Consider the following 14,667-nt stretch of genomic DNA (forward strand, 5'->3'; position numbering starts at 1 on the left):
GTGCAAGAAATATGCTTGAAATGGCCAGTAATTAAGTTTCAGCACACTTTGCATAATCTTTAATTCAGCTCATTTAGCTAGCTTCTTTATGCTATTTGAACCGTCTGCTAACATTGATCGAGGAGATAATATCATTCTTCGTAATTTAAATTGTATGAAGAATGTGTATGCATATGAAGACACACATTGGTTGATTAAAAGTGAAGGAAGATGCCATATAATTTTCTTTTGTTTTTAGAAAGAAGAGTTCTTAAAGTCAAAATAATACTTGAATTGCATCCACAATTTGTACCAGTGGCTTTGCTTGTTGTGATGGATCGGTGTATGACATATTTGCATTTTTTTTTTAAAATCGTAGAAAGATGCCATATATAATTACGAGTTCATAAATTAATCTCTTTTGAAGCTAATTTTTTACTCAAAGCAAGACCCTATATTGCAATAGATGTTTTTTTTTTTTTGAACAATTACAATATATTTTCTGTCTTCTACTAGTAGTGCAGGTATATATCAGAGGGTTTGTGTAGTAAGAACTTGAACCTAGTTCCCTAGGTGCTTGTGGCTATGTAAATATGTAAGTAGTTTAGTACGTATGTCCTATGATGATTCGTGATGGAATATATCTTTACAAACCTATGTTACAGAATTCCATTGTTTCTCAATCATTCCCATTTGATCTGCCTAGCTACCACTGCCAGAGCGCTAAAGATTCAGTCTTGAAGAAACCGTTGCCCGTAGTTGAAGACAAGATGTACTAATAATCCCGGGTACATATACTAATATTATCTGATACTGCATACAGTACTGATTGTTTTTACTGAAAACTTTGAAGACTATACCTGCTCATTACAATTGTCATAAGCTTTTACTCTTAAGCACAACAGGTATATACATGTACATTGTTATGCCTATCTATAATATGTGCGCACACACATATATTCATGTGCTTTAGTAATCTATTCACTCATGAACTAAATATGGTAATTGTATAAAAGAAAGTTGCATATTTGATGCTCTTTTGATATCCTGTATATCTGTATAGAAAGATCTGAGGATCTACCATTACATCGTGGTATTCTAGCATATCTGTGACCCAATCTCATCAGCTCATCTACTACTCTAACGTCTTGTACCTTTAAATTTAGGTGCAATCTCATATTGTATCAGATAGCAATTAAGTACATACTTAGTCGTTTTGCCTGAAAGACACTTCTACTAAACCTTCACTAAGTATTCTTTCATCATATTTGCATTTTTTCTTCTTCTTGATAGATGACTTCCTGTTCCAGCTAATTTCTGCAGAACTTTTTATGCAAGCAAAATATTCTGATTTCAGATCATAACTACTAGTCTGATAGATGGTGAGCCAATTGTCAGAGTATGCATGGATGGCAATTACAATGTAGCATGGGATTTATCACTATTATATCATAAGGATTCATTGGAATTTGCTTTCTAGGTAAATGGATTTTTTTTAAGAAACTCAATAATTACTGCATAGATTTCTTATCAGAATCTAGCTAGCTGGACTGAAAAACCCCACTGATAAACCTGTAACAGGATGCCTTCTTATTAGTATTTTTGATCAGTGAAATTTGGTCATTGGAAGAAAATTAATTTCCATTCGTTTTTATGTAGTAGACAATCACATTTAGAAAAAGAACTGCAATGGTATAACCATGAATCTCCTTGGTAAGCTATATGGCATTACAATTTCTCTCTTTACTACTAGGACTTCAGGTACATTTCAGAGGGTTTTCTGTAATGTTGGGCTAATTACTTGGACCTAGGTACTTGGACTGGGTATATGCACAGATGAAATTCTCCATGCTTGCAACTAGTTTGCTATGTTCTGTGAATGATTGCTTTAGATTCTTCATACAGCTGTGTGACTGAGAATTCCATTTTGTCTTTCAATTATTTTCCCTTTTGAAATGTCCTATCGGTGCCAGAGTGCAGAATAGCCATTGTCTGGAGTTGAAGACAAGATGCAGAAACATGTAGGAGCTAGCTAGGTACAATTATTATGTTGATACTTGATACTATAGTACTACTTGAATTTACTAAGAACTTTGAAGATGAATTACACATTGTCAAAGTTCGATGATAACCATTTTACTCCTTTTTACTCTTAACCATGCTCAAGTAATCTATTCAATAATGAAGGAACTATGGTATTAAGCAAGTTGCAAAGGCAGATATGAGTAGTTGAGTTCTTATTTTGATGCTGCTTTGATCTGGGTAGGAGGATCTGCTGTTACATCATGTGATCAAGTTGCCTTGCTGCAACAGTATTCTAGCATATCTGAAACCCTATCTCATCATATCTACTACTCTATCTTCTTGTCTTTACTTTTGAATTCATATGTAATCTCATGCTATGTCAAAAACCAATCAAGTATTGAATTAGTCTTTTCACCCTACTTGATCTACTACTTTCCTTTTTTTATTTTAGTGAATTTTACTTAGACATCGGCAGAAGAGCAGCATGGGCTATAACCTTGTAGAATAGAATTGAATGAGATTGAGGGCGCTTGACAAACCTGAAAATTAAATGATTGCTCTCATCACATTATCATTCAAGAAGACCAAAACATGCAGCTGCCTCTACCTATCTGTCTCTACTAACTCTCACATATGCTTGTTCTTTACTTAAAGTGTTTGTATCATATTTCCCAATGTGTATGCACACCTGAAAATCAGAACCATAATTATATACACAAATATGGAGAAGATGATTAATTAGGCCAAACTATAGTGACTAATCACCAAATGGGCACATGTTATGGGAACCCTTTTTTAAGAATATCAGGATCAAGTGCCTTGGATATTGGCGACACCAAGAAAAGCAAGAAGAAAGGGTAGAAGATAAAACAGGCTGGTCTTTGTTTAGAGCACCCTGGCAGTCTGACTCTGTCCTCTCTGAATTCAATTCATACATAAATATATATACAGCAATCATATTGATATTCATAGTGTCATAAATATATGTACTTGTGTGTGTGTGCAGCTCAGACGAGTCTGCTGATCATGTGCAGAGTGGCAGAGGAAGCAGAGACAACTGGGGCAGCAGAGAACTGGTAGTGCTGATAAATCATGAACCATGTTTTGGGTCCATTTCTATTTATTCTCATTTATTATTGGCTCCCGCAGCCAACGATATGTGAAACCCTTAAATTATTTGAGCCTCTTTCATCCCATGAAGGGCCATCCACTTATTTATACACACACAAATATATGTTTATATTATCTTCCCACATCTTTGTATATCACGCTGTAATATTTTCTTTACAGTATCTGTGTCTCTCTTCACTAGTTTAATCACTTGGATTATCTGCAGGCCAATCCCAACATGATTAATTAGACATAAATATGTTGTCATTTTCTCATTGTTTACGCGTCTAAGTACGTACAGGTTTTGTTTAACAATAATAAGTTCCATCCTGTGGTTTAAGGTTGTTGCATGCTCAGTCCTAAGTACACTTAATATTTAATCTGGAACCAGATGGAGTCATTAGAGCTAGCCAACAAGGAATAATCAATGTCGGCAAGTAATGTTGTTCAGAAGTTGATCATCGTACGTGTGTAAGACCTTATCTTATCAAAGTGCATCCGAACCACACATTTAGGTATGTATCATGGTCTAGATTCACAGTCCAAGAGAACATTGAAGGGATTCTCGCCATACATCGATCATAATCCTATAGCTACTACTGCATTTAGTATTGGCATGTAATAAGCTTGAAGAGTCAGCATGTTCATTGGTTATAAGTGACCAAAAGCAGCTCCAAATTAAGGACCAGATACCGAGTACACGTTGGAGCACAGACACTGCTCTAAATATTAACAACTATAAGTTTCGCTGTGTTTGAGGTTATTGTATGCTCAGTTCTAAGTACACTGGAATCTTAATCCGGAAAAAATGGTGTCATTAGAGCTAACAAAGAATGATAACGTCGGCGAGCATCGTAGTTCAAAATAGAACTGTGCCTTTTCTTGTCAAAGTGCTAATTAAGCAGTGAACTAATTAAACCACACATAAAGGTCAGAATTGACCTAATCGTGGTCTAGATCCACAATCCGATAAGAGAATACTACAATAAAACACGATCATAACAATTCGGGCCACACATCCTAACCTACATACTACTGCATATAGTATTGGCAAGTGAGGACCAGATTTTGCTTTCATGGTTTGGACTAGTGGTCTGGGAACTGATCATGCGCATTCTTGCTGGCATGGGTTTATTATCATCCATCTCAATCATTCTCATAATTTTCTGGGTGGGGATCGATTGTCACCTTGCTTGGTGCTAAAGCTGGGCGCACACTGTGCATCCTCATATACGGTACACGTGGCAAAAGAATCAGAGACCAAGTCATGCAAAATCATGGACCAAGGTGCATGTTGCTGGATACCAAAAAACAAAAACAAAAAAGGTGCTGCTGGATACCAAAAAACAAAAAAAAAAGGTGCATGTTGCTGGATACCAAAACAGCGTCACGTGAAGTTCATACTCGCACGTGAAATTCACACCTCCGAATCAATATCTGCAAAATCACAGACCCTCTCTAATGGTACATACTACATGCACCAACCAACCCAAACCAGAAGACCCAAACAACGGAAGGAGAAAGATCAAAGATGCTTCGCCGGGGACCCAACAGTTGATGGCGCCAAATCGCATACCGGGTATTGAAGGGTCCGCGTGTACCTTGCACAGTAATGCTCCACGTGGAAATTATCCATGGTTGGTTCAATTCAGTGGTTCTGTATTGGTGGTCCAGAACACGTACAGAAATTCAATGGAATCGTTTTCACTAATTTCCGAGTTTGGTTTGGGATTGCTTCTCAAAGTCTAACTCATTGATTGTAACCAAAAAAAAAAAGTCTAACTCATTGATTATTATGTCATAATAGAACAGCGTTTTAATTTTCTGTAGATGACAGGAAAAGCAAGATTAGAGGACAAACCGTCCTCTTCATACACGACAGAAACATCCAATCAATTGGCCCTTTCTCATTATCATAATCTGAATGAGGTTGATTAGCCGAGTTAATTAATTTACTTTTGGTGGAAAAACATGGAGAGAAAAGTTAAGAGTTGTTGAGACTTGGGCAGCTAGCTAGGCCGGGGTGTGGAGAAGAGGTGGATCGACGGAAGACCAAAAATATAAAGGGAAAATTGCCCAAAACGGTACTTTTTCGCTATTCTAAATTTTTGTACTTTAGTTTCTAAAACTATTAAATTGGTACCTTAATTTCTAAAACTATCAGATTGGTATCTGAAGTTTTCAGCCCGACTTGTTTTGACCATGAAATGACCAATTTACCCTTTATTAATTTTTTTAATTAATTTTTCTTCTTCATATAATAAAAAAAAATAAAAAAATAAAAAGAAACTTTTTTTTTTTTTTTTTTTAATGTATGGGAATGCAAAAGAAGATTAGACTCTGGATTTTGGTCATTTAATGTTTCTGGGTCTGTATCTTTCTTTGTTGATTTGGGAAATGTTTGATGTTTCTAGGGTCTCTCCGCTTGGTGTTAAATTCCAAAAGCAACCCATCAATCCCATCTTTGGTTTAGAAAACTGAAATTAAAAAGAAGAGGACTCACCAACTCTTCAGTTCATCCAACCAATAATTCAAGATTCAAGGAGGATAACGAAAATTAGAACCCAACGTTATACCTATCAACCCCTCCAAATTATCAAGCTAAGACCATGAAGGAAGCAATCAAATATGGGCATCTCCAACCCTTTAGTCAAAAGCTAAAGTCATTTGGAAAATTTGACACCCCTAGTGTCATTACTATTCATTCATATTTTGCATCTCCAACCCCCTTTAGTCAAAAGTCATAGCCATTTCATAATTTTAATTATTTTAGATAATTATTTAACTACAATATGAATTTATATATCATACATAATAATCTTATATAATATATCGTCGTTTAAAAATTTTTTAGAAATTTTTATTTTATTTTTTTAAGTTTTTCTCGTTTAAAACTATATTACTCTATTATTAGCCGTTGAATTTAATTCATCACATTTTTCTGACTATCAGATTAAAAATTAAGTAATTATATATTTATTTTTTAATTTTTAGTATCAATTAATTTTGACCTTCCATTTTGAATCGAATTCATGAGGAGTGAATCAGAGCCGCTCATTTTGAATAGTGGAAGGTGGGGCCCAGCCTTCTTCCCCTAAGCCATTTTGGCTTTCTACCTTCATTCCTTAGTCATTTTGACTCAAGATATAGCTCAAAAGCCATTTTGACACCCTTTTGATTTGGGTTGGAGATGGTGAAAAAAAAGTCCCTTAGTCATTTTGGCTTTTGACTCCATTGTTGGAGATGCCCTAAAGTACAGAGAAGAAGCAACCAATTAACATTGCACCATAGAACAATCCAGCAATTGATTAGACCTATAACACCATCAAAACTGTACGAACTTGATAACTCACCCAACAATCCCCAGACCTCAAACTTCCAGAAACCATCTTGGCAACAAGAAATTGATAACTCACCTAACAATCCTCGGCTGCCTCTGCTTCTCAATCCACTTCCCCTTCGGTTTTAATTTCAGCTTTCTTGGGCATATTTTTCGACTCTCAGATTACCAAAGATGGATTCTGATTCCAATTCTATACCCGAATAACGATGCCCCATCAAAATCAAATGATCCAGGCATTCTGATTGAAACAAACCCAAGAACATTTTGGTAAAAATCAATGGATTCTTCAACTGATCTGCAGATAAGTGAGATGTGGTTCAGACATTTTAGATGAAGAAGGTTTCCCACGATTTCCTTCGTTATGATCAGAAACGAGAGAGAAAGAGAAAGAGGCAGAGAAGCAAGAGATTCAGAAGGGAACATGGTTAGATTAGAGACGAGTTGCAGAGAGAGAGAGAGAGAGAGAGAGAGGAAAAAAAAGCTTAGAGAAAAGAAAAAAAAAGAAAAAAGATTAAAACATGAAGGGACGAAAATACCCTTCAGAACATGCCACCCGGTAGCCTCTGTAACGAAGCTAACGGCTCCAGATACCAAAATTGGGTCGGGGTGAGAACCACAGATACCAATATGATAGTTTTGGAAACTGAGGTATGAAAGTTTAGAATGGTGAAAAGGTGGGACATTGTTTGGGCCATTTTCCCAAATATAAATTACTATGAGTAACTCCGATAACTTCTTTAGAGCATTTTTAGCAGACTCTCTACTTTGGCTCCTTAGCTATTTTAGAGAGCATGTTTAGCTTTTGATATATCTTAGCAGCTGCACCAGACTCCTAAGTGACTCTCAATTATAACTTTTAGCTATCTCGCTCTTAAATATAGAGAGCGAAATGAAACTCTCTATAATTTAAAACATTCATTTTAAGTTACTTTATGTAATTTATAAATACATTTAAACTATTTAATCTTCACTTAAAAAATAATATAAATTCAAAACTAGCTAAAATAAAAAGCATTGAACAGACAAATTTCTAAAGTGGTTAGCCAAAATAACTTTTTAGCTATTTTGGCTAAAATTTGACTCAAAATGACTAGCATTGCTAAAGATGCTTTATAATTTTTGTATTATAGGGAAGCAAAAGTCAAAGATTTTGCAGCACTCTTTAAAATATCCATAATTCTTTCTTAATACAATTTTGCTGTAAATTTAAGGAATTTTGTTTTCTCTTTTCTCACTATCCCTAAAATGGGGGTAATTATAGGGAATCTGTTGAAGCAAAAGAAACTCATTTTTCTCTAAAATAAAGAAAAATTAAAATATTTGGAAACTGTTGGAGTTGCTCTAAAAGCACAAGAACATGCTCGCTTCTTGGATTAAATGCCAACTCTAATTAATTGGGAGCATAGTGTGACAAGCGTAAACATTTAGCTTATAGCGTAATACAAAGCTAACCAAATTTAAGGAGGACTCGTACACTTTTTAGATCTACTAAAACCATACAATGCCAGCTTATAAACATGGATGTAGATACATGAAATATAACAAGTTCAAATTATTTTATATATTTAAGATGTTTGCTATATAAACTCTCACTCCAACATAGATCGATCTGATTATTGTTCTTATAAAAAATTTGGTAAAATCGATATGATTTAACTTCCTACAATATATTATTTATGCATTCCTAAACTAGCTCGGAACGATGAGCTTTTACAACTACATAGAGCGAGTTCACCTTAGTTGAGTTGGCCGGTCAACTTGATATAGACATTAATGTAACGGGGATTATATCACTTGTTGAGCTTCTATAAGATGGATTTTAGTTTTTTACTTTATGAATCGGTGGATCCTACCTATAATCAAGAGTATAAAGTTTGTGATTTGGGTGTCTCCTGATTGCTGGCTTTTATCATACCTCACACATCAACTGATAAAAAGTCCCTATCATGTCATTTGATATGAAAATCCCTACATGCTTCGATGAGTATATTGGAAGGGCAGCTGTGACTTTTTGTTTGCCTTAATCAAGGAAAGCACAATAAGACTCAATTATTCAATGTGTGATGATCTCAGATTCTACTTAGTGGATCATGATCTTCAAACGACAGTTGTGGTTGATTGTTTTCATGGATAAGAGATCTTTCAAAACTCAAACTTTAAAATGGCTAATGATTTCTGCTATTTTGATGGTTTATATATAATCTATGTCTTGTCATACACAGTTATTCGTACACCTCAAAATGATTATAAAATGTTAAAAACAAATCATTTTAATTCATTCAACATTTACTTTAAAAAAGATTTGCAGCACCAGAAAATTAATTTTTGCATCTAGCAAAAATCGATCACTCATCTTAAACTTCTTCGTATCATCCATCTCACCTGAGTGGATCATAAAGGAAAAAAGTTGCAAAAAGAACCAACCTTTACACATACCAAAGTCTCTCCAAATATGAAGGGGAAGTAGATATTTGAAGACCCATGATGAGCAGGTCAATGACTTGTTAATGCCTTAACCCATAATTTTCAAACCGTGATTATAAGTTTATAAGTTGAACTTGAAAAAGAGGAACACCATGCCAAAATATATCATAAAAATCGATCATTCATGTACATATGATAATGTTGTTGTCGTTGTTTTCCATTATGAATTCCAAACATAAAGTCCACAACTACATAACCCAAAATCCACATCCAATGCTATAAGATAACATATATAAATCCCCGAGGATAATATGCTCTATTCCAGTACAGAGAATAGGGACACACCAAATGAACCAATCTTGCTAGAAAAAAAAACACCTTGTATGAACCAATGTCCTATACCAGCCACCCTTTATCATCTGGGCAATTGCCCTACAGATACCGCGTGCCCTTCACGCTCTGAAGGCTTAAGTGGGCCTTACTCCTAGAATAATAATCAGCACTTGTGGTAAGTAGATTGGTAAAGGCGTTGATAAGAAGATTGACCAAGGTTGAAGCCAAAAAAGAAAATGACCAAAGGTTAAAAAGCCACAAATCAACCAAACAAATGGCTTCAGCTGAACTCATGTGAATGTGAGTGGAAGATTGAAGCTTTTTACCTCTGTCTGTCTCTCTGCACTGGTCCCCCTGCAACTCTGCCTAGCCTTTCGCCGCCTTCTACGTCCACTTTTGTATTGCTTCTCTCTCTCTCTCTCTCTCAGATGAAATGGGTTCTCTTTGTTCGAGCTAGCTCACATACTGTACTGACTACTGAGCGCTTCATTATGATTTACCATGTGGATTAACAAAACTTGACTAGTTCGAGGAGCTGTGATTTTCCCAAAAGTTTGTTTCTTTTGTACATCTTGCTGATGCTTCTATGTAGGATCAGTTCTAGCTGGGTTTTTGGGTAGTGAGGATTCTGGGCTGTTCTTCAAGTTCAATAGTGAAGTGAACTGAATTCCCTCAAAAATTTGGAGGTTTGTGTAAGATTTTGGTGATTTGTTTAAGGAAATATAATCTGTTTTCTGGGTTTTTTGTTAAATGATTAAGAAAAGTGTAAAGAACTAATTTTTAACTCAGATGAGCTTAAACTAGAGGTTTTCTGGGATCTTTGGAGCCATTAAAGAATTACTTTGACTGCTTACTTTTATAAATTTTAAAACAAGTTTGAGTTTTTATATTTTATCTTACTGATAAAAAGACTCTAGTATTTTAAAGAAAGATTTTATTCTGTGTAATTTAGAAACTGTTGAAGGGAAAAGAAATAATTCTCCCACTATAAGTTGTACTGGGATTGTCTTATAGTGGGGTTTTGGTTGGGCTTTTACGTCTTCCAATGTTGAATGTTGCCATTTCTATTTATATACACTAGCATCTAATTTTTTCTTCTTCTGCTCCTTTGAACCCAGCACTCACAAATAAGACACTCTGTGGAAGCTAGCAATAATGTCCATGTTCTTGAAGCTTTGGAGCGCTTCTGAATAACACAAAAGAGTCCAATTCTTCACCATGCCTTTATCGGAGCTATATCGAATGGCCAGAGGGAGGAGTGATTCGAATCCAGATTTCGAGTAAGTTCATTTCATTTTAGTTTTTGCAATCCCTGCATCTTTACATGTTGTGATTCATGTCAGTGACTCATTGTTTTTCCCATTTAATATTTGCTTTTTTCTGTTCTTTTCTATCTTGTTGGATTTAATGCAGACCTGTGAATGATTTTGTTGAACTGGTATGGGAAAATGGGCAGATTATGATGCAAGGTCAATCCAGTAGAGCTAGAAAGAGTCCAACTTTTAACAGCTTACCATCTCACACCCCCAAGAATCGAGATAGAGATTTAGGAAATGGAACCAATGGGAAGATGGGGAAATTTGGGTCTGTGGACTCTGTGATGGATGAAATTCCATTGTCGGTGCCATCTGTTGAAATGGGTTTGAGTGACGATGATGACATGTTGCCTTGGTTGAATTATGCCCTTGATCAACCTTTACAACATGAATATAGCCATGATTTTATGCCTGAAATATCTGGTGTCAATGCAAATGAGATTTCCACCAATGGCAATCTCGCATCAATCGAGAAAAGGAGTAGTTCTAGTCAGATATATAGGGAGTGCAGCCCCAATTCTACCCATGGAGGTGCTCTTTTGGAACAAAGGAATGTATCAAAGCTTTCTTCAATAAGTGCTGCTGAGGTTAGCAGACCCAGAACTAGTACTACTCACTTATACCAGATGTCATCACAGCAATCCCAAGCATCAATTCCATCTTTTAGATCAATCGCTTCGGATATGGTTGCTGTTAACACAAGTAGTGCCGACCATCATGCTGTTTGCAAGAATTCAATTCAGGCTTCACCTGCAGGTGGTTTTCCTGGCATAATAACGCAGAAGCAAAATCCACCAACTCCTAGTAATAATAATTCAACCATAGTGAACTTTTCCCATTTCTCACGACCAGCTACTCTTGCAAAAGCCAATCTTCACAATAATGGTGCAACGTCTAGCTCGAGTTTAGTAAGGGTGGAAAAGATTGGAAATAAGGATAAGGTTTCAGTTGCAACTAGTAGCAATCCTCCTGAGTCGATACTAATCGAATCAAGCTGCAGTTTACTGAAGGAGTCAACTTCACAGTGCCAAGATGTTATGGCCCCCTCCAGTGTTGATATGAAACCAACCGCATCTAAGCCTCTTGAGGAACCACGTACTACTAAACAGTCTGAGGCTGCATATCAAGAGGATGCCTCTAAGAATGATGACACAAACTCCAATCATATTCCTTGTGAAAGCGCAATTAGGGCACTTCCAGATGCTGAAAAAACTACAGAGCCTGTGGTTGCTTCTTCTGTTTGCTCAGGCAATAGTGTGGACAAAGCTTCAGATGATCCAGCTCGTGCGTTGAAGAGAAAATCTCGTGATACTGATGACTCTGAATGCCATAGTGAAGTAAGTTTAAATGTTGTAAATATTCCTTGAAGTTCTTTTTCCTGTTTCCTTCCCTTTATAAACAATGAAAACCTCCTGCAGGATGTAGAGGAAGAATCTGTGGGCGTGAAAAAGGTAGCTCACGGTCGAGGTACAGGTTCCAAGAGAAGCAGAGCAGCAGAAGTGCATAACTTATCAGAAAGGGTGAGGAAAGCAATCCATTTATAGTATTCATAACATGTTAGTTCCATGGCAATGTGCTGTTTGTAAGATGTATAGCATCTGATTACTCATTTTGGAATGTGAACAGAGGCGAAGGGATAGAATCAATGAAAAGATGCGGGCGCTTCAAGAACTCATACCTAATTGCAATAAGGTTGGTTTTTCTTTTATTTTATGTTTTATAGTCTTGCCAAGTCTTCCTGGGCATTTATGATGTTTGATTTACTTCTAAGTCCTAGTTGGGTGTTCAATCAAGGATCTGATTTAGTCGCTTTCGGAACTGAAATAAACTTTTAACTAGTATATGTTTAGGGAAGGCCTATAGATTAAAATCTGAAACTTCACTATTTTGTGAATATTGGTAAGTCTTAGCAGTACAAGACTAACTGAACATTTATGATGTTTGATTAACGTATGTCCAGAGTACAGATTATATAACTTCCTGTTTGTCATGGAAGTTTAAATTTAAGTTAATGTCTTCTGTAATTTGGTTATGCAAGGTGGACAAAGCTTCAATGCTTGATGAGGCCATTGAGTATTTGAAGACACTTCAACTCCAAGTACAGGTGAACAGACTCTTTAACTCTCAGTCCCTCTTAATTGTATTTTAAAGGTGTAATTTTTTTTTTCTATTTAAGATTTTTTCTCAATCTCTATGCAGATTATGTCGATGGGAGCTGGTTTGTATATGCCACAAATGATGTTACCACCAGGAATGCAACACATGCATGCACCCCGTATGGCTCATTTCTCGCACATGGGTGTTGGAATGGGAATGGGAATGGGATTGGGCATGGGTTTTGGGATGGGTATGCCTGACATGAATGGTGGATCTTCTGGTTACCCTATGCTTCAGGTGCCTCCTATGCAAGGTGCACATTTTCCTGGTTCACCAATGTCAGGGCATACTGCGTTCAATGGGATGGTAGGAGCTAACCTTCAGATGTTTGGGCTTCCTGGTCAAGGAGTTCCCTTACCGATGCAACGCGCACCCTTAGTTCCCGTATCTGGAGGGCCCTTTATGAAGTCAGCTGTACGACCAAATGGTTGTGGTGCCGGAGGTCCTGTAGAACCAGCTCAAGCTTCTAGTTCAAAGGATTCAGTGCAGAACATGAACTCTCAAGTGATGCAAAACACCAACACCAATAGCTCCATGAATCAGACTTCTAATCAGGTTGTTGCATTTACCATGAATTGAATTTTTATTTTTTTGGAAACAATATGTGCTGATTGTGTGTGATGGAGTTTGGTTGTTGAATTGATGTTGCATGTCCATCACTCCACTGGGACTCTTTATTAAATTTAAAGTTACAGCATCCAAGTATCTAATCCAATAGCAACTGTTCCTGGGTGGAGAGGTCCCTCGGTTTTATATAGTGAGATGAAAAGCTAATGATGCTAAATGTTTGGACATGTGAGTAGACATGGTTATAAAAATTGCTAATGGATATCTAATACTCTATTGATCTATGAAGGAATTTGGATGTTGACCAGCAATCTTTTTGCATTGGAAGTTCCTTTCAACATTAAGGCTTGCAGTGTCCTTGGAGAAGTCATTAGAATGAATCAAACAAATGTAGGATTTACACCATCATACATCGATTTATGAAAGGGGGAAAAAAAAAAACCTTTATGATTCTACCAACCATCCAAAATTTCAGCGCTTCAACATTTTAAATACTCTATTGTCTGTTTGATTGTGTTCTGCTCTTAGATTTCTGTTGTGTACATTGAACCTTAAGTTCTCTTTTGTGTTGCCAGTGCCAGGCAACAAATGAGGTATTTGGACAGTCTGCATTTGTGCAAAATAATGTTCAAGCGTCGGATGTTAGTACCAGCGGAGCTAACAGATCTACTAACGGAAAAGACCAAGTGCTTAGTAGACCAGCTAGTGAGTTGATATTGCATTCTCTGTACATTGATTCTTATGTTTGCTGTGCACACAGTAATAATTTATTTTTTGAAAAAATATCAACTTATCTTAACTTGTATATGCAGGTTATGACTAACAAGCAGTTCAAAGTACATGAAAAAGGTACCTCTGAGTCGATGAGGTTGAACCTTTACAATAACCATCTGAATTTTTATTTCAGTAGTACAATCACATATTGCACAGATTTTGGTACCTTGAGAAGACTTGAATTCCTTCTAGCATTTGTACATTCACTTTGTAACTGGTGAGGTGCAATGTCAAGAGTTGAGTATACCACAAATATGTATCAGATTTGTGTTTTGGCCATTTTTATAACAATTCTTTGAATTAGTGAAATGATTAGTGGTGCCGTATAGCATTTCTGTGTATTCTATTTTCTCTGCAGCCATTTTGATGAATTGTAGTACAATAGTTAACTAGGAATATATATAGTACAATAGTTAACAATTTGGTTTCATTTATGTCAAGAGTGTCAATATTGGTGTACTATCTGCTGTGCTGCATAGAGCAGGATGTTGAAATTTTCCTAGATCAGCGATTAATGACAGCCCATTATAATTGAGAAATGTAATGAATAAAAGAGTACATGATTTCACCATGCTCATTTTTCTTGTTCTGAATAGCAAACGTGTTTCCCAATTTCAACCAATTTTTGAATCTTCCTCT

The 14,667-nt window shown here is 36.2% G+C and overlaps 1 protein-coding gene across 4 annotated transcripts; it reads left to right on the forward strand.

Annotated features, from left to right (window-relative positions):
• Nucleotides 1–9,254: 9,254 nt before the first annotated feature.
• Nucleotides 9,255–14,374, forward strand: LOC133721196 (transcription factor PIF3). Of its 4 annotated transcripts, none has more exons than XR_009852097.1 (9): nt 9,255–9,900; nt 10,333–10,494; nt 10,628–11,867; nt 11,949–12,050; nt 12,157–12,222; nt 12,569–12,634; nt 12,730–13,242; nt 13,544–13,644; nt 13,830–13,920. XR_009852097.1 is itself a non-coding variant. In XM_062147746.1 (9 exons), exons 2-9 carry the CDS (start codon nt 10,433–10,435, stop codon nt 14,075–14,077), a joined length of 2,190 nt encoding a protein of 729 aa, XP_062003730.1. In that variant the 5' UTR covers nt 9,260–9,612; nt 10,333–10,432; the 3' UTR covers nt 14,078–14,374. The 4 variants fall into 4 exon arrangements, 3 of the variants coding, with proteins under 3 accessions (XP_062003730.1, XP_062003729.1, XP_062003731.1); XM_062147746.1 differs by lacking the exon at nt 13,544–13,644 and adding an exon at nt 14,067–14,374 and having other exon boundaries at nt 9,260–9,612; nt 13,830–13,959; XM_062147745.1 differs by lacking the exon at nt 13,544–13,644 and adding an exon at nt 14,067–14,374 and having other exon boundaries at nt 9,261–9,900; nt 13,830–13,959.
• The last annotated feature ends 293 nt before the right edge of the window (nt 14,375–14,667 follow it).

The sequence above is a fragment of the Rosa rugosa genome, chromosome 7, assembly GCF_958449725.1.
Source record: "Rosa rugosa chromosome 7, drRosRugo1.1, whole genome shotgun sequence".
Classification (NCBI taxonomy): Eukaryota; Viridiplantae; Streptophyta; class Magnoliopsida; order Rosales; family Rosaceae; genus Rosa; species Rosa rugosa.

What these genes read in the sequence shown, in the direction of transcription:
- LOC133721196 (XM_062147746.1), top strand. Translation starts at nt 10,433, where the DNA reads ATGCCTTTATCGGAGCTATATCGAATGGCCAGAGGGAGGAGTGATTCG. An exon ending in GATTCGAATCCAGATTTCGA is followed by an intron (nt 10,495 to 10,627) that starts GTAAGTTCATTT and finishes GATTTAATGCAG; the next exon opens with ACCTGTGAATGATTTTGTTG. An exon ending in ACTCTGAATGCCATAGTGAA is followed by an intron (nt 11,868 to 11,948) that starts GTAAGTTTAAAT and finishes AACCTCCTGCAG; the next exon opens with GATGTAGAGGAAGAATCTGT.